This window comes from Pan troglodytes, chromosome 1, assembly GCF_028858775.2.
Source record: "Pan troglodytes isolate AG18354 chromosome 1, NHGRI_mPanTro3-v2.0_pri, whole genome shotgun sequence".
NCBI lineage: Eukaryota > Metazoa > Chordata > Mammalia > Primates > Hominidae > Pan > Pan troglodytes.
Window position 1 is genome coordinate 31,312,260 of NC_072398.2, and position 20,620 is coordinate 31,332,879.

The 20,620-nt window shown below is 34.9% G+C and overlaps 1 protein-coding gene across 18 annotated transcripts in view; it reads right to left on the reverse strand.

The window, feature by feature from the left end:
* SPATA17 (spermatogenesis associated 17) overlaps positions 1 to 20,620 on the reverse strand; it is a 226,667-nt gene that overhangs the window by 66,032 nt on the left and 140,015 nt on the right. For 10 of the 18 annotated variants that reach the window (XM_016938874.4, XM_054658976.2, XM_054658977.2 and 7 more), the window contains one exon: positions 16,378 to 16,526. In XM_016938874.4, coding sequence (XP_016794363.3) covers positions 16,378 to 16,526 — 149 coding nt within the window. Of the gene's footprint in view, positions 1 to 11,694; positions 11,822 to 16,377; positions 16,527 to 20,620 lie in introns of all 18 variants that reach the window. The other 8 variants (XR_010150312.1, XR_010150313.1, XR_010150308.1 and 5 more) reach the window with 2 other exon arrangements.

Consider the following 20,620-nt stretch of genomic DNA (forward strand, 5'->3'; position numbering starts at 1 on the left):
TTATTACTTTAGATATTTTTATGATCAACAGAAAAGACCAAACTTTTAAAACCCATATAAACTCTCACAGAACATCTAAGATTGTGATATGCTTTCAATATAACCCAGATCCCTCACCAAAACACACTGAAATAAGAGTAAATAAATATTTTTAAAAAGTTATAAACCTATAAGGTGAAATAGGACAGAAAATAAGAAAGAGCAATTGAAAATACCAATTAATTTTAGCAGGTGGAAGGAAGATAGAAAATTCATAAATGACACAAAAGAGTTAAGAAAACTGAAATCTAAGTGCCAGAAGAATGAGATGTCAAAGAGAAACAGGGCAATTTGTCCTGCAGAACCATGGAAAAGCTCAGGAACTAAATCTACAGTTATTGCAGAAAGTGAGAGAAGGAATGAAGCTGAAAACAGCTGAAAGTCTATGTAAGGAGTAATGAAATCCCCAGGTCCATGTCCCAGTCCATGTATCCATAAGAGCCTATTCTCAGAAAAATTTACACCAAAAAGCTCTAGTCTCAAGGAAAGCAGGTACAGAGGAATGCTAAGGGGAGGCACCAAATGGAATATGTAGATTTTAATCCAATGACTGGCCATTGAACTCTTTCCCTGCTCGTCGCTTAAGTGCACTGGCAGCTTGGACTTATATCCTTCAGAAGACTGATTGCATCTTCTGAAAAGACGTGACAGTTCTCAGAGAAACGAGTTCAAATATCAACAATTTGGGGATGTTTTGATTAAAAAGCTGTATCAGAGTATAATAAAATCTATCAAAAAGCCACTCTTTTACACCCATAGAGTTTCTAATCTAATTTTTATATTTTCCCTTTTAATATAAACTTAAGAATGGATTTCCAGTGGGAAAATAATCAACGTGGAAGAAGGACAGAAATCCAAACATAAGGAATAGCTAGAGGAAACAGACATCATAATGCAGCAAACAGGAGTAAATTCAGAAATTTTCAACACATATAATCAAAGGAGATACGGTATTAATGAAATAAAAGTTGGATGCTTTTTTAAATAAAAGAAACATTTAGAGAAAAGTGGAAGCTCTGGGAAATAAAAACTGTAAATAGCAAAATAAAATATTCTCCTGAGAAAAATATTCTGAAATTCAGACTTAAAAAAAAAGTTGAGGTTCAACATATATTTATTGAGCCATTACTATATGCCAAAATTTTCACACAGATGATCTCATTTAGTTAAGATAAAGAAGGGTGTTTTTAAAAATCTAACTTCAATTGAAAATTATTATTTTTGCCACTTAATAAACTTAGAAAAAGTAGAATTCTTTCATCAATTTTAATACCTCTCTGCAATTTCTTTTTAATATTTATTAATAAATTAATTCTTAATATTTTTTCTAAGAAAATATTTTCTAACACTATTTAAAATAAAAAATAAACAGAATACAGAGCTTTGAATTATACAAAGTTACAGAAGCATGTATTATGTATGCTCTTGGGAAAAGAGCTCTCATATAAGATAGATTATGGTCCTTCCAGTGCTAATTTGCACGTGGGATGGACATCACACACAAACAAATTAATGTGGCCCCAATGTCCCTGAGTATACAAAGGAGGTGCTGTGAGCCGGCTGCTGCACGTACAGTTTTTATCACTTCTGAATTGCATTTTAATAGTACATTTTTCTTTTGTGTCTGAACAAAATTTGCCTTCTCAAGGGAATGAATGGCTGAGACGACAAGGCTGGAAGACTGGGTATTTCCCTGCTCGTGAATTAACTCTACTTTCATTTAGCCATCATGTTTCATGAAAGTAACATATATGCATATTCTTAATTGTACATATATATGTGCATGTATGTATACTCAAAAATATTTAGATATTTTATAATCTTTAAATAACATTTATCTTCAAATTAGGAAAAAATTATTTAATTCTCAAATCAGATTTGCTCTATAAAGTATAAATAGCTACTAACATTAAAAAAATCACTTTGGTTTATAGTACAATTTTACATCATTATCAATTACTTTAAAACGATATTCTTTTACCAGTTTTTAATATATATTCAGTTGTGCTTATGCTTACAGATCGAGCCACTGCTCTCCAGCCTGGGCGACAGAGTGAGACTCCGTCTCAAAAAAAAAAAAAGACAGAAAATAGAATGCTGTTGCCAGGGTGCTTATATTGTCTCCTATCAGTACAGGTCAAGTTTCAGCAGTTTCGTATTGTCTTACTTAACTTCTCTATGATGGATGTTGCATCTCCATGCAACTGAGAATATTAGCCCAGTTGCAGATACTCCTGTCACACCCTGTAACCATCACTGAGGTGCTACACTGGCTCTCTCTTTGGAGGGCTGACTTGGCCACAGCATTACAAAGGCTAATTAAGACTGAGGATCAAGGTGGACACCCATTATCACATTCCTCTCTCTAAACTCTGTTGCTAAATTACATGCCTTATGATCATTTGATGCCCACAGAAGTCTGACATTGTCCACCTTCTATTGGAAGAGATTTCGTATTTATGAATTATAAAATAAATACAAGACTCTTAAACAATAAGTGACTATTGACACATACACTTTTTCAGGTGAGAAAAGTGGAACACATACTTTTTCTTATTCTCAAAGTAGGTATAAAATTATTTACTTTTCAAGTTTGAAAACCTCCTATCCTTTACAGACAAGAAAATATAATGAGATAACCGAATAGCAAATAAGGTCTTATGAATTTTATTGTTGCAATATTTGAGTAATTGAACTTCATACGTTCAAGTAGTAGTTTACTTCTAATAAGAGTGACTGTAAGATGCTATTATTTCTTTAGCATGCACTACTGGGGTAATAAATGACAAAGAATCTCTTAGAAAATCAATAGTTTTATCTTTTAAATTACATAAAGTAGGAATTATGTCAATTGTTTTTTGTTCTTATAGCAAAATTTTAGCATATTCTCAAAAGATCACAAGCTTCATTAATAAAGATGTTAGTCTATGAGCAGCCTCCTCATGCCAATCATTAACAACACTGGAAGGACAGGAACTCCTAAATAGGGATATAGGATGGGCTGCTAGGGGTCATCCCAGAATATCTGCTTAAAAGGTCTATCTAAAATACTTTCTAAAGAAGTCTCAAGGAGTAAGAGCTTAGTAATGTTCAAAACAGAACAGTTATTTAAATTGGGATGAAGAAAATAAGAATAGAAAAATTCCACTCTAGACTTATTAAGGGAAGGGAATCTGTACTCTGTTCTACAAAACTTGATTTGACAAGCAAAGACACCTACGTTTAAAAGTTGGGAAAGAATTGATGCAAGAATGTAAAGAGGAAATATGGGTAAATGACGTTGATTTAATTTAATAAATGAATCAACAAACAGCAAATGTTTATGTTATAAAAGTACACCTGCTCAAAAATTAATCTTAACTCTAATATTTTAACCATTATTATAATATAGAAAGCAGTAAATTTAGGCCGGGTGCTGTGGCTAATGCCTGTAATCCCAGCACTTTGGGAGGCTGAGGTGGGTGGATCACTTGAGGTCAGATGTTCAAGACCAGCCTGGACAACATGGCAAAACCTCATCTCTACCAAAAATATAAAAAATAGCCAGGTGTGATGGTATGGGGCTGTAATCCCAGCTACTCAAGAGGCTAAGGCAGGAGAATCATCTGAACCCGGGAGGTGGAGGCTGCAGTGAGCCGAGATCACACTACTGCACTGCAGCCTGGGCAACAGAGTGAGACTCCATCTCAAAAAAAAAAAAAAAGAAGAAAGAAAGAAAATAGTAAATTTAATGTTTTGAGGGCTGAGGGGCTGAGTTATAACCAGTTCGTGCCTGATCTCATTATCAGATGACCCGGTTCTCATAAACCAATCACAAGCTTTTTTAAGGCAAAGCATTTCGAAAGAACGTGTAATTGGAAATATACAAATTATTTGGCAACAATACTTGAAATAGGATGAGACATGTTTTAAAATTGTAGTAAGTATAGTTAATAATGAATAATTTTGCTCTTTCTAAAAAAACAAACCATGTTATGGCCCATTAAAAAGGGCCATAAGTTGTTGAATATTTGTCCTTTATGACACAGAATAGTTTAAGTTTTAGTAAAAGGTCAGCAAATAAATAACAGTCTATTTTTCATTACCTTCAACATGAAAAATAAAAAGCATCTTTACTGTATGTATTAACCACCTAAATGTCCAGGTAAACCTAATATATAGCTCATTAGTATGAACAGAAAGATTTCACAACATAGATTAGTGGAGTTTTTGTTGAAGAGATATTAATAAAATGAGCAACAATCTGGAATAGAAATTAGACAGACTTCCTTTATGGTTGAGGACAAACCACAGCTATAAGCGCTTAATACACACAGTATTTTATACTTAGAGTAGAATTCATAGTACAAATTTAAAACTCATGAACTATTTAGGCAGCAATATCTTCCCCCCAGGGTGGAGACAGAAATGTAATGTTTAAATATAAACAATGCAAGTGGCAAAACTATCTGTTCAACTAAACAGTAAGCTTATATTGCAAGCTTCTAAATTTAACTGGAAAGATATTTTTCCCTTTTCCTTACATTTTTCTTAGCTTCAGAGGAATACATTTCCCTGGATTTATTATTATTATTATTATTAACAATCTCAAATCACCTTGGCTCAGTAATTTCATTACCTCTATGCAACAAATTTCTGATATATATTTTGCAGAGTTCACTTTATTTTCTTCTGATTGTGAAAAATATTTTTAAAAATCTCTGCTAAAAGATACTAAAGTTAAAGGCCGCAACTAAATAGCATTCACATAGGCTCTTCTTTTAGGCCATTTACATCAAATGTTTTAAACAAACAAAGTTTCAAAAATGGCTAAAAATGATGAACTTAGACATTTTACGGACTTATATAAATCACTTAAAGAACATAAACTTCTCACGCCTGTAGTCTTAGCACTTTGGGAGGCCAAGGTGTGTGGATCACTTGAGCCCAGGAGTTTGAGACCAGCTTCGGCAACGTGGTGAAACCCCATCTCTACAAAAAATACAAAAATCAGCTGGGCGTGGTGGTGAGAAGGTGTAGTCTCAGCTACTAGAGAGGCTGAGGTGGGAGGATCACCTGAGCCTGGAGGTCAAAGCTGCCGTGAGTCACGATCATGCCACTGCACTCCAGCCTGGGTGACAGACTGAGACCCTGTCTCAAAATAAATAAATAAATAAATAGAAGGTGTCAAGAAATACAAACAACTATATCCAGAGCACCGTATTCCAAACTATGGTCTGGGGATGAGATGAGGGGACTCATGGCCAACTAGGCCATTTGCTCCATGAAGTCAATAGACTTTTGTCACTGGGGGCGGTGGCTCATGTCTGTAATCCCAGCACTTTGGGAGGCCGAGGTGGGTGGATCACCTAAGGTCAGGAGTGCGAGACCAGCCTGGCCAACATGGTGAAACCCTGTCTCTACTAAAAATACAAAAATTAGCCAGGTGTAGTGGTGGGCACCTGCAGTCCCAGCTACTTGGGAGACTGAGGCAGAAGAATCCATTGAACGCCAGAGGCGGAGTTTGCAGCAAGCCGAGATCACACCACTGCACTCCAGCCTGGGTGACAGAGCAAGACTCTGTCTCGAAAAAAAAAAAAAAAAAAAAAGAGACTTTTGTCTGTCTTGCTCACTGCTATGTTCTCAATGCCTAATGTAGTGCCTGGCATATAGTCAGCATGCAATATTTGTTGAGTGAATACACTTGCAAAATGCTATATACTGTATTATGTTTCCCCTCTTTGATAGTCACATCAAATAAAAGTATATTTAAGACTGAGAAGCCCTGTAAGTGCCAAAAATCCATTTAAGTGTTTTCAATGTAATTTTTCCCCAAATTTATTTGAAAGAAACTCATTAACATTAGTCTTAAGACTAGTTTTTTAAGAGACATAATTTGGAAAATCATGTTCATAGTAAGAACAACAAAAGAAAATACAAGCCTATTACTGAGACTGTTAGCATAGTATTAATAAACATCAAAGAGAAATCATAATTGACTTCATTTTTTGGCTTGACTTGTTTTTAATGAGAATGATTTTTGTGATCTGATATGTTAGGCTAAAACAAGCAAAATCTAGTTCAAGCTCAAGAGTCAAAATTCAATCTTAAAAAACCTCTTAGCACTTACTGTTTGTGAACGATTGTGCTAAGTGTAGTGCATAAGTCAGGGGCTCTGTTGTTGAGAAGCTTATCGTCCAGAACAAGGCTCTCTTATTTTTCTGTTAAAGGGCCAGGCAGGTAACATAAACGAGTCAGATGTAAACCAAAGAGTCCAAGTTTTAATCAATTGTTGCCATGTCAGACTGTGAGTCTGCTCCTTCTAGATCTCCTGATTTTTGCTATAAGCGGTGCAGAGGAAGGAAGAGATGCCACTAGAAGGAGAATGCCATGTCTCTACAGCCCCCTACTCATCTTAGTCCAGTTTTTCTTTGGGTCTTTATATCTCTATAAAATTCCTCAATATATCTTTTAAATATCCCCTTAGTTTCTTGAGTTTCCTTGAATGGATCTTTGTTCTTTGCGAGTAAGAAAGCTCTGAGACAGTGATCCTAAATGCATCTGTGCCTCTGACCACACCATCCAGACCATATCAGGCTCACCCCTAAATCTGATTTAGGGTTTATAGCAAACTTGTCTAACCCATGTGCCACGGGCCACATGCAGCCTAACACAAATTTGTAAACTTTCTTCAAACATTTAAAAATTATTTGTTGTGATTTTTTTTTAAGTTTATCAGCTATCATTAGTGTATTTTATGTGTGGCCCAAGACAATTCTTCTTCTTCTTCCAGTGTGGCCCAGGGAAGCCAAAAAACTGGACACCCCTGGTTACAGGATCCTACCTATAAAGCAGCTTCTCAACCTTTCTCTACCCTCCATTACCAACGTCTCAGTTCTATGGCAAGTCCTCTTCATCTCTGACCTGGACTGTGGCCCCAGTGACTCTGGCCTCTGTCCCCATTGACTCCCATTTCTAAAACATCTCCATAGCTAACAGAGTGACAACTGCAAGCTATCTGATCTTTCACTCAGGGCCTAAAACACTGTGCTGGTCTTATGAATGTCTCTACCACATAAAGTCCAAATATTAAAATTGTCTTTTTATGACTTGTCTGATGATATTTACTAAAAGTACATATTCTCAAGCATATCACTGAAAGTATTCCAAATTATCAAATTGTATAGATTTTTAAAATCTTAAGCTTCTTTAGACGCAGGTGTCTGTAAGAATAGAATTCTAGTATTCTGTGGTCATTTACTTAAACTTTTTTTTTTCTTTCAGAGAAACAGTGGACAAAAAGAGAGCACAGTTCTCACTATACAGCCAAAGTAATACAGGGCTCTTTTGCAGACAAATTCTAGAACTTCTTAATTATACACAGGCTTATTATCTATATCCCCAGTGTTATAAAGTAGCAGAACTTCATTAGAAAAATTAAGCTGGAAAAATGAAGGCAGCACTTTGTAAATTTCCACTGGAAATTAGCTGGGAGAGGCAGAGGAATACTGGATCAAAAGAGGGTAATCATGCTTAACTGTGCCCTAGAGCACCCGCATGTATAATACGATTTGCACAGTAACTACCTCTCCTATTACTGCTTGTTTGGAGTATTCTGTGTTAATGGGGTTAGCTAATTTAGTATTTTAACTTAAAAAGGCTCTGCTGATTAATAAATGTTGCACACTGTGCTAGTAATTAAAATAAATGGAAGAGTTACAAATAAAAGTTGAATTGTTAAGAAAACATTATCTGAAAATATATGATAATCTCTATTTATCATAATACAGTAATAGTTCAGAAAATATGCAAATTTTAAAGGTCTAAAGTGTCTGAAAAAACTACACAAGTCAAAAAAGTTTTGAGATATGTTAAATTTTCTTTTCACTATTCTTTAATGATAAATAGAACCAGTGCTTACCCGTATATGCCACATTGTAAAATGTCCTTTCTAAAAACTGTTATTTAGATCTTGTTTCTTAACCTTTCCCACAACATTTTTCTTATAGTAATGTCTACGAAATCATACTTAATTAGAAATTATATTTAAAGTTTTAAAAGTGAGTAATTTGGCCAGGCGCGGTGGCTCACGCCTGTAATCCCAGCACTCTGGGAGGCCGAGGTGGGCGGATCACGAGGTCAGGAGATTGAGACCACGGTGAAACCCCGTCTCTACTAAAAATACAAAAAATTAGCCGGGCACGGTGGCGGACGCCTGTAGTCCCATCTACTCGGGAGGCTGAGGCAGGAGAATGGCGTGAACCCGGGAGGCAGAGCTTGCAGTGAGCCGAGATCACGCCACTGCACTCCAGCCTGGGCAACAGAGCAAGACTCTGTCTCAAAAAAAAATAAAAGTGAGTAATTTACTTACTTTTTACTGATATTTACTACAATGGAGCATGGTTCCCCCTTTTTTAGGGGTCTGTGGACACCAAGCACAGAAATAAAGGAAAATCCCGAGTCCCTTCAAGGGAAATTCCAGCCCCAGAAGTAAATAAGTAACTTGTTCTAGAGCTATTTATTTCCCTGTAGGAGCTAAAGATAACGTTTTACCATAGGTCCCCTCTCACTGAATGGATCTGTTGGCACTTAGACCCCAGATAAGGGGGAAGTGAAGACTAAACTTTATCACCCTTTGTTGTAAGTTACTTCGTAAGGGGCTTGGGGGAAGTCATTCCCCCTAACCGGTTAACATTTTTTTATTCACCTCCAATTTTACTTTTTTAAATTTTGAGACAGCGTCTCGCTCTGTCACCCAGGCTGGAGTGCAGTGGTGCGATCTGGGCTCACTGCCACCTCCGCCTCTCAGATTCAAGCGATTCTTGTGCCTCGGCCTCCCGAGTAGCTGGGACTACAGGTGCCCACCACCACACTTGGCTAATTTTTTTGTATTTTTAGTAGAGATGGGCTTTCACCATGTTGGCCTGGCTGGTCTGGAACTCCTGACCTCAAGTGATCCACGTGGCTCAGCCTCCCAAAGTGCTAGGATCACAGGTGTGAGCCACCACACCCAGCCATGATCCCAAATTTTTGAAAAGAGTTTCTCTTTCTTAGCCAATTGCCAATCAGAAGATCTTTAAATCTACCTACCATCTGTAAGCTCCTGCTTCAAGATATCTCACCCTTTTAGGCCAAAACTAATGTGTGACCTCCATGTATTGATTTATGATTTTGCCTGTAGCTTCTGCTCTCCTGAAATTTGCTCCTGCCTTTAAAAACTCTTACCTGCAGGCCACTGGGGAGGTTGGGTCTTAAGCATGAGCTTCCTTGAATCTTTTTGCTTGGCGCCCTGCAATAAACACCTTCCTTTCTGTCACTGCAAAAACCTCCGAGTTTTACTGAGGTGGGTGAATGGACCCCATTTCGGTTTTATAATATTACCAAATCCAATATTTACCAAGGCCCCTATCTAAGCTAGGTTGCAAATTTGAGAGAAATGAAGGCACATTAGATTCATAGCTATTAGTTCCAGCAAGTGGAGGAGCTCAAGAAATAGAGTTATTAGTTCTGCTATGATACTAAATGTTTATGGGATGTCTCTCATTTCACCTACTCTGAATAACTATCAGTAAATTAATACTTTTTTGTTTTTCTAAAAGATGTAGAGACAGCTGTTGAGCTGTCTATACAGTTTCTTAAATGAAAGCCTATATAAGTTAAAATACAGCTACAATATACTTTAATCATGAACTCCTCTTCATAGGGAAACTCCAGTCACTGTTACATTTTTTTAAATCCTCGATGTCTATACCTTAAACTTGTGGAAGACTCTTGAATCCCTAGGGATTTGAGGAGTTCCTTCAAATTTAGCTCAGGATTATAATTAATCTAAACACCAAAGTCTGACCTAGCAAGGTAGCTTCTTGATTTGAAAACCTTTAGGAAGAACACTTGCATTTATTTTCTTTTGCTGTTATAACAAATCACCACAAAATTGGTGGCTTAAACAATACTATTAACTTATCATTCTTGAGGTCAGAAGTGCAAAATAGGTCTTACTGGGCTAAAATCAAGGTGTTGGCAGGACTGTGTTCCTTCTAGAGGATCTAGAAGAGAACCAATTTCCTCGCCTTTTGTGACTTCTAGAGGCGGCCTACATTCCTTGACGTGGTGCTCATGCCCCATCTTTAAAGCTAGGAAAGGTAAATTGAACCCTCCTCACATGGCATCACTCTCACCTCCTTTCATGTAGTCAAATTTCTTTCTGCCTCCCTCTTCCATTTTTAAGGACCTTTGAATTACAAAACTGGCCCCACTCTGATAATCCAGGATAATCTCCCCACCTAAAAGTCCCTAATTTAATCAAATCTGCAAAGACCTTTTTATTATATAAGGTAGCAATCACAGGTTCCGAGGATTAGGACATGTAGACTCTTTGGCAGGGCAATACGGATTGGGGAAGCATTATTATGCCTAACAGAAAATTAATTGAAACTAATTGGTTCTCATTTCTATTGCAATATCCTAAATCTATTGTATTTTGGATATAATTATAGTCTCCTGTATTAAGCCAGAATGTTTACAATTAACAGAAGATATCAATGTATAGGACTTTTACACCTCTCATAATACCTTAGTGAAGCCCATATCATAGCCTATATCATCTGATTTATGACTGTCGACCCCATTCCATTTCTGCTGTCTTGATGGGTAAATTAAACATTGAATAGCTCTGGTACCATTATGGCCTCCCTTTTGCTCCACCTGTTAATAACATTTTTCCCCATTTCATCTAAGCAACTTTCATGGTCCCATTTCATGTTTGGAAATATTCCTTGAAATGTTCCCCTCTGAAATTTTAAAGCCTAAAATTCTCTGTGATCACCATATCCTATAAATAAGAAGTACAGTATATATAACATTCTGTCTTATTTTAATAAAGAAATAATAAATATACATATAATTGCACATGTAACCAAAAATTCCTGGACAGATACACAAGAAAGGGTTGACAATAGATACCTCTGCAAAACATAACTGAAGATCAGTGAAGAGTGTTTAATAATTGCACATGTAACCAAAAATTCCTGGACAGATACACAAAAAAGGGTTGACAATAGATACCTCTGGAAAACATAACTGAGGATCAGTTAATAGTGTTTAAGGTTTTTACAATAAATATGTGTTGTAGTTTTAATGTTTTAAAAGGTAAACAAAAATTCTTCTTTATTTTTTTAAATGGATTTGAGGAGATTCATAAATCAAAGGAAGTAGAAAATTTTTAACAGAAAAAAGAGAGAACCAGGGACATACAGAAGAATGAAAACAGCTCAGTATCTCTGGAGCACAAAGTTCTTTACAGAATCTGACAAAGATTAGCTAGAGAAATAAGCTTGGATCAGATCCTGAGGAAACTGTGTCTTGCAATAAGAAATTAAACTTTATCCTAGAGGCAATAAAAAGCCATTGAAAGGCATTTTAGCTGAATAATAATTGCATAATCGAATCTCTTTAGTGCTTGTGTGGTAAAATGCACTGAGTGAGAGTAAGACTAGGTAGACCAGGTTGAAGGGATTTTATGGCAATTAAAGTTAAGGAATTTTAAGGTGCCTAAATTAAGACAGTGATAGTATTAAGGGGAAGAGAGGCTGAACTTGAGAAAAACTTAAAAGGTAGAATAAACAGGACTTGAGGACTCATAGGATATGGATGATGCTGGAGGAGAAGGTAACTCACAAGTCTCTAGCTTGTGCAGATAGTTGGTGATGCAATTCACACTCAAGAAAAGATGCAGGAAAGTGCGTTATATACTGCGTTTAGGACATCTGGTGGAGATACAAAGATGGCAGTTGAAAATGTAAACCTGAAATATAGGATCAAGATTAAAATGGAAATCATTGGCATAGAGGTGGTAGTTAAAATCTTTCAAGTAGAAGCATCCATTCAAAGATTATACAGAGGAAGAAGAAGAAAGAGAATATCGAATCCTTCTATCATTTTAGTTCTAACCTATTACCTACTACCAAAGTTTCTGCAATATTTATCCTAATGGGTTTCACTGCATCTATCATATTCTTCTGAAATACATTTGTCTCACAATCAAATTTATATTCTTTTTATACCATCCACTTTCTCTAAAAAAACAATAAATAATTTTCCATTACCTATAGGATAAACAACCAACTACTTGGTCTTGAACTTTTTTGCAATTTTTCTTTCTCCCGCTCTCTAACATAAATATTAGCCTGTCAAATTGGTCTTGTCATTGTTCTGTCAACTTTTCCTACCATCGTTTTCCTTTTCATATCATCAGCCTACTTTTATCTACTTTCTTCTTTCCTCTATCAAAATCTCAATCATCTTTTGCAGGATCCAACTCAGTTCCTTATCTGTCAAGAACGCTTTCCTAGATTATCAGAGACCAGAGAAAACTCGACATTTAAAAATATATACATTGTCTCTTACACACACTTGACCATTTATCAAGTACTTGGTAAATGTTACTAAAAATTTTGTTAGGTTTCCTGGTTGGTTTCAGCTATATAAGTTTCACGAGAGTAGAGGCTATGTCTGATTTATTCACCACTATGTCCCTAGAGCTTGGAACTATTCCTGACATGTAAACATCTGTTGACTCAATAAATAATCCTTTTTATTTCTCACAATATCTAGATGAGACCTTCCCATATAAAGGTTCCTTCATAATTATTTATTAATTGCTTATTTGGCTTCCTGGCTCCATAAGAATAGACATATGAGTGAGGGAAATAATTTTCTTTGAGATGGCATGAGAAAATTGAATGAGTTCCTTTAAAAACAAGAACAAATAAAGCTTTAAAATGACTTCCAAAAAAACTTCCGTAATCTATTTTCCATGTCTTTATTATTATTGTCCTATTTGCTATGTTTATTTTAAAGAAGATATGTGACTAACAGCTATAACCTACCAGCCTGTGATTATTAAGAAGCATTTAGTCATTCCTAATAACTAGGAATGCAATGCTATGAATTGTGTTCTCTCAAAATTTATATGCTGAATTCCTAACACCCAGTACCTCAACATGTTACCTTATTTTGAAATAGGGTCTGATATAGTTTGACTCTGTGTTTGCACCCAAATCTCATGTTGAGTTATAATTCCCATTGTTGGTGGAGGGATCTGGTGGGAGGTGATTGGATCATGCGGGCAGATTTTTGCCTTGCTGTTCTCATGATAGTGAGTGAGTTCTCATGAGATCTGGTTGTTTAAAAGTGTGGCACTTCCCCCTTTGCTCTCTGTCTCCTGCCACCATGTGAAGATGTGCTTGCTTCCTCTTCACCCTTCCACCATGATTGTAAGTTTCCTGAAGCCTCCTAGCCATGCTTCCTGTACAGCGTTTGGAACTGTGAGTCAATTAAACCGCTTTTCTTCATAAATTACCCAGTCTCAGGTAGCTCTTTATAGCAGTGTGAGAACGGACTAATACAGGGTCTCTGCAGATGTAACAAATGAAGATGAGGTCATACTGGAGTAGGGTAAGCACCTACTCTAATATGTATGGTGTCCCTATAGCAAAGAAAAATTTGGACACAGACATAGACATTGGGAGAACACCACGTGAGGAAGGCAGAGATCAGAGGAATGCTTCTAGAAACTGAAAAACATAAAGATTAATAGCAAACCACCAGAAGTTAATGAAGAGGCATGAAGAGATTCTTTCTCACAGAGAAGGAACCAACTCCGCTGACACCTCCATCTTGGACTTCTAGCCTCCAAAATTGTGATACAGAACATTTCTATGTTTTTAAGCCATCCGTTTGTGGTACTTTCCTATGGCAGCCCTAGCAAACAAATACACTTAGAAAATTTGTCTTTTACACGCACAAAGAGAGGCCTTTAATGAGGTTAGGATTCTGTGGTGTAGGCAGAGCTGTGCTCATTGTCCTCCTCAACTTCTGGTTCTCCAGGCTAGGGGATAAAATCCAGCCCATCTTTGGAATCTCTGATTTCTTACAACTTTTTTGATGTCTTAAATGCAGAATTACATTTGTAGTAATACAAAGCATGTTAATAATTCTCTTTTATTAAGACCCTACTATGTTCCTGACACTTTATACTCATTTTCTCTATCAATCCTCATTACAACCTTTTAAGGTAACATTTCTGCTTCATCTTACAGACAGGAAAATAGAGTTTCAGGTAGGCTAAATTACTAACCGAAGATTATACTGCTGTTTAATGGAACTAAGATTTGAGTTCATATAGATCTAGTTTCAAAGTTCATACTACTTCTACTATAACACACTGCAATTTTCATAATGATATGGAAACAAAAGAGCTAAATGTATTAAACTCTCAGATATAATGCTACTCTTTGAGTCCTTAACATTAGAAATAAAAAGCTGTACCTTTCTAGGTCTAGATAGCAGGTTCCTGATATACTACTTTTAACTCCTTATAGGTAAAGTTGGTTTTGTGGTAAAAGGACCCTCTGCATTAACAAACCATGAATCTTTGTGACAGGACTATACTTCACGGAATTATTATCTGCAATGATATAAAACCTATATTTCTAACATTTCTTTTGTCACATAGGATAAAATAATGCATTAACCAGTATACAAAAAGCAAAATGGTTCAGAAGAAGCTATGAAAAAAAATCAGTGTTTCAATTCTAATAATGGAATTATCCTTAGGCTAAAGACCAATTACTTAGCCTAGTTGCAAAAAAAAATGATAGATTTGAATCTATAAGAATTTTTTTTTAGCATCTCCAACTTGGTTTTTTTCTGATTGGTTGAAAATCTTAGAAAGACTTTGCAATCTCGGAAAGCCTCAGAGCAAAGGGTCATCAGCAACACTGTGGAAGTTGAAGATATGTACAAGTATTACATGGAAAATACAAATCGAGCAACTTTCTTTGGGGATAACATTGATAGCTGATCTTTCTAGGCTTACTAAGGAAAATAGTAAGAAATGATATCACAGTATGTTTAATATACAATGATTTCTGTAGAAATATCAATCAGATAATCAATAATCATCTCAATTATTTGTTTGAGCAATTAGTCATGCTATTTTGTAAACCTTTGCATCATTGGAAATAGGAAAAGAATTCTGAGTAATATAACTCTTTAGATAATCATCACTAAATTTTATATTTTGCTTGGCTAAGTCTGAGAAGCTTTAATCTTCTACAATATGTGTGGTAAAATGAATCTACCTCCTCAAAACTAATTGGAAAAAAAGTTCCTTATTTTCTTACTCATCACATGTTGGGTTAAGCCAATCAATTATTGAAAGAATCTGCTAAACACTCTACAGCTAATTATTTCACTTCAAGTAATTGCTATAAGGTGAAAACTTTATAAAAATTACTTGAGATGCCTGCCAATTTTGTCTTTGATATGTTTGTGTAAATGTATAATTCAAATAACATATTTTATGTGTACATGTATATATAACTTCTAACTGTTAAAATAATCCAAAATCCACTAAAATGGATAAGAGGTAATTCTAATTTCCTTCTATATCAAAACACACTTTTAAAATATTTTATAATTATTATATAAATTATTATGTAACAATTAGCACATGTATTATGTAAATGCAATAAATGATTATAATTTTATGTTATATTTTGTATTACATAATAATTTATAATTTATATTATACCAATATTATCATTAATATTTAGTATTATAATGTAATAATGTCTTATTTAGCATATAAATAATATTAAAATACATTATAAGATACATTGCAAAGATAATTGTGAGACATTACAGAATAATGACAATCATAAAAATAAAGCCATTTTAGATTTAAAATGGTCTATTTATAAGTTATCTATGACTCTATTGATGACAAAGTGTCTTAAGAGAAAGTGCCTGAATGATGTCTGAATTAAGACCCAAATCCATGATGCTAAAAAAAAAATTAAAATTACATATGCTATTAAATGATTCTTCATCTTTTTCAGTCATCTTCCTCAGTCATAAAGAAGCTAACTTCTTTCATTATATCTGATTTATTAAAACTACAATGTTATGTCAATAGATCAGAATGATATTTAGTCCACGTTAAGAAAAATGTTTCTTCCGTCTTACTGGATCTTATTTTAGGTGTTTCATAAATATGTATGCTTTCACTATAGATAATTAAGAAAATTATCTTCACAGATACGTAGATAGTGATCATTTATCCTCAAAATGCCAATCTTTTTTTTGTCTTTTGAGTTGTCAAAAGAGTTTTTGCCATCAATACTGACTTCATTTAAATCATTTGCATGTTGAAAAATTATTGCTTTGGAACAGGTCAAGGGTGGCTTTACCTTTTCTCACAAATAAAAGATTTTTTACAGTATTAGAAAATAGAAAAATTAGAAAATTTAAGGCACCAAATACGTCACAGCTATTTTTGTTAAGCTAAGAACTCACATATTGTCATTTACATTTTGCAGCCATTCCTCTCTTCTGAGCTCCTCTCTGGCCAACTTTAACTCATCGATTGGTTCTGCCACCCGCAACGTTGGCTCCAAAGGCCTGTAGCGTTGTTCTAATACTTCGGTGATATCTCGGAAGGGCCCCTGACAAGACAGGATGAGGAACATATTTTATATGGAAGATTTTTTTGAGGTATTACTGATGACCAAGGCTAGTGAACATCTACAAAGTATAGCAGGTTTACTAAGTTATTTTTAAAACACCATTTGTTCTTCGCTGAGTTAGAATATGCATGACATAATATCACTTATTTTCAAGCAATGTTCTCTCAAGTAAAATTGATTACATTAAAAAACTTTAAAATTAAACAGAAGTTTCCCCACTTACATCAAAAGATCTTCATGTTATAACTGATAAACTTGTTATAGGTTGCTTTGTTTTCTAATTTTACAAAGCACATTTTGTTTAGTATAATTTAAAAAAGGATTGTCTCCCTTTTTGAGTAAATACAAATATTAGGAAAAAATTCTAAGCATAGCTTTCCAATAGCCCTTCTATAAATAGAAATAAAAGAGCATTTGTTTTTTCATTAAGTTAAAATTTTTTTGGTGAATTTCAAATGTCACACTTAATAGGCAGCCTCCTAAACACAGAAGAACCATAACTTTTATTTATTTTAAATGTTATTTATTTAAAATTCTAAACTCTATTGTTAAATTACTCTGATACCAATAGCAACCTTTTGATGACACAAATACTTAGCAGAGGAAAGTCCACAGCTGCACTGTGAAAAGTAACTTACAACATATCCTGCTTTCAAGTTAGTTGTTATTTATACTAGTTACTAAAATCCACTGGTTGTCTAATTAGTATCATATTAGGCACAATACAAATCAAAGGCAGCTCAAGATTTTGCTGTGCCATTAATTGCATATTGGTTTTTTTCATCACTGTCGTATAGGAGAGAAGTAATATTAAATGGACAAAGATTTCTAATCATATTCCTTATTCTTAAAAATATCTTCTTTAAATAGGTTATCACTAACAAGACACAGCTGGAGTTACTGCAAGCACTGAGTGAAGACTGTGGGGCTAATAAAAAGAAATGATTCACGCCTCATTTATGTTCACTTATGTTTTACATTAATAGAAACCAATAATAGGAACCAGTTACCATAAAAGTCATGGACCGTAAATAACACAAATGGCAAATAAGTATCATCTAGTACTTTTCACAGCTGGACAGGAGGATTGCTATATTTGAAAGTAGTTAATGGATTTTTATTGGAATTTTACTTTTTAAAGATACAGTAACATGATTCCAAGTCCACTATTAAGAAATCAAATGGGACTTCTTTTTTTTTCTTATTCTTATTCTTTTACTTTGACAGAGTCTATGACTTAAAAAATTAATATTTGGTTTTATGACAAGGAGCAAAGTATTTCTCTATGCCGATGTTCATCATTTGTAAAATGGAATAACTACATCACAGAATTGCTCTTAAGATGTGTACGATAATGTGACACCCTTACCATGTACCTAGAACACAGTAAACACTCAAAATGGTTCCCACTACATTGTTATTGTTATTACCATCATAATTATTAGTTTCAAGAAGAGTTTGTAAAAGGTTTTGAGCAATAGTAGCATCAAAGAAATACACAATGGCCCAAGGCTATGACTTTGAAGAGACCAGCATTCACATGGAGCAATGGTCTTCTTGGTGGCCACGCTATGCCTTCTAACCTTTGTTGATAAGCAAACATAACACATATCTACTTGTAGGCTTACTCTACTGTTGTTCTGGAACTTATTAGTTCCAATGAGACTACAAAATGAAAGAGAAGAAGCCCTGCTTAGGATTAGAATGAAAGTAAACTCAGTCTTCCTTTTGGGTTCACTACCACCTTCACGATCCCTGACTTTTGTGCAGTCATGTCCATGCCCCTATGTCTTTGCAATGCCTGGTCCATACATTTATACCTCAGACAATTAGCATCTTGTCTTTGAGCTCAATAGTCTTCCAGCTCCTTGGTTAGTGAACTTGACACCAGCTATCAAGTTTCTCTTACGTCAAATTTTTGTTGATTTATATTTCTTTTGAAAAACTGCCTTTTTTGGATATCAGGCAATCATCTATCCCAGTCATGCCTAGAGTAACATGGGAAACCAGGTTTTGTAAATATATATCTATATTTATATATCTATATATCTATGTGTATCTTTCACCTAACAAACTTTAGATCTGCTGATTGTACTTATTTCCAATTAATCCCTAGAATACCTAGATCATCCAAGACTCAACTTGACACTACAGGTATTTCTGGACTCTTAGCTATGGTTTTTTAATGTTTAGTTTACATTGCCTCCACCTAAGCCCTGGTTAGGAGAGTCAAATATATTTATGTTCTGCTGTATTTTCCATAATTCATGTTATTGATAGTCATTTTATATGTTTAAGCAATTATTAAAACCATAAAATTGTCCTAGATGTTTAAAAAATTCACCTGGCAAGTAGAGCTACTCTGATTAGAGTACAAATATTATCATTTGGGCATAATCTTAAATGTCACCAATGAGGTATATACTTTTTTATTATTGGTAACACACAGGAATATGGCTCAGAAAAAACAAACAAACAAAACAAAATGTAAAACAATCCCATTTTGGGAAAAAAAAAAGAAGGGAAAGAGAAAAGAAAAAAGAAGAATGGTGAAGAAAAGAGGCAAAGGAAGTAAAGAGAGGAGGTGTTAAGAAAAGATGACAGAAGGAAGATTGAGAAGGAAGGAAACAAGAGAATGAAGAATAGGGCAGTGGGGATGACATGGCCAGAGGAAAAGGAGGAGGAGCTTAAAATAGGGAAGGAAGGAGACAGAAGAAGAAGGAAAGAAAAAACACTGAAAGAGAAAATAAATAATAGAAGAGAAGAGAATAAAAAGAGAACGAAGAAAAGAGAATAGATTAGTAGGGATCATTATTTTGTAGCATGCTAGATAAATGTAATTCAGGAGTATATGTGTGTATATATATGTAAGTATACATATATACATATATAAATACATATTTTTTAATTCTGCCATGTGTTTATATATTCTCTATGTAAACATAAATATTTCTCTCTCTCCACACACAGACACACACACACACACACACACAAGTTGTTTTACAAATGTGTGTATTTTTCTATTTTTATACTTATACCATATATATATATATCTTCCATATGGGCTGATATACCATTTATACATATATATTTTCCATATACCTATACATCATCCATACATTATTTCTATATATGTACCTTCCGCCTATGCATTCCATACATACTAAATACACTTATGTATATAGGTATATGTGTACATAGAATGGTATGGAGGAAGAAAGCCATGTAGGGAATGGAGATGGTTGTACAGAGGTTGTATTGAGAAACAGAGATGAAGAACAAACACTGACAAGTGTAGAAGAAGACACATCATTAAAAGTACATTAAAAGCAGGGCAATAAAGCAAATGTAATAACATTATAAAACACCTATACCGTAATATTACATGTTTAATGGTTAATGTTGTGAATATTGCATAGTGTGGTAGTTTGGTTCAGATGACCTTCATGGTGTTTCCAGCTCAGAAATATTTACATGCCCTTATTTTATTCATGCCATGTAATTTTCACATTTCCTAAAAAGTTGTATGCAAAATTACTCTATGAATTCCATGTAGTACCAATAGCTATACAAATGAATATAGCATGCAACGTAGTTTATTATTATTATTATTTTTTGGGATGGAGTCTTGCTCTCTCACCCAGGCTGGAGTGCAATGGTGTGATCTTGGCTCACTGCAACCTCCACCTCCCAGGTTCAAGCGATTCTCCTGCCTCAGCCTCCCAAATAGCTGGGATTACAGGCATGTGCCACCATGCCCGGCTAATTTTTGTATTTTTAGTAGAGGCAGGGTTTCACCATGTTGGCCAGGCTGGTCTCGAACTCCTGACCTCGTAGGTGATCCACCCGCTCCGGCCTGTAATCCACCCAAAGTGCTGGGATTACAGGTGTGAGCCACTGCACCCACCAGCAGTGTGGATTATTAAAAATTTAAATATGCAATGTTACATCTACCTTAACTGCTTTTGAGCAGTTAATACATTTAACACACTGAACACTTAATATACATGCAGTGGAAATGCTAGAGTTATTATTTTCTTGATAGAATAATTAATAAATTTAATTGCTTGTTG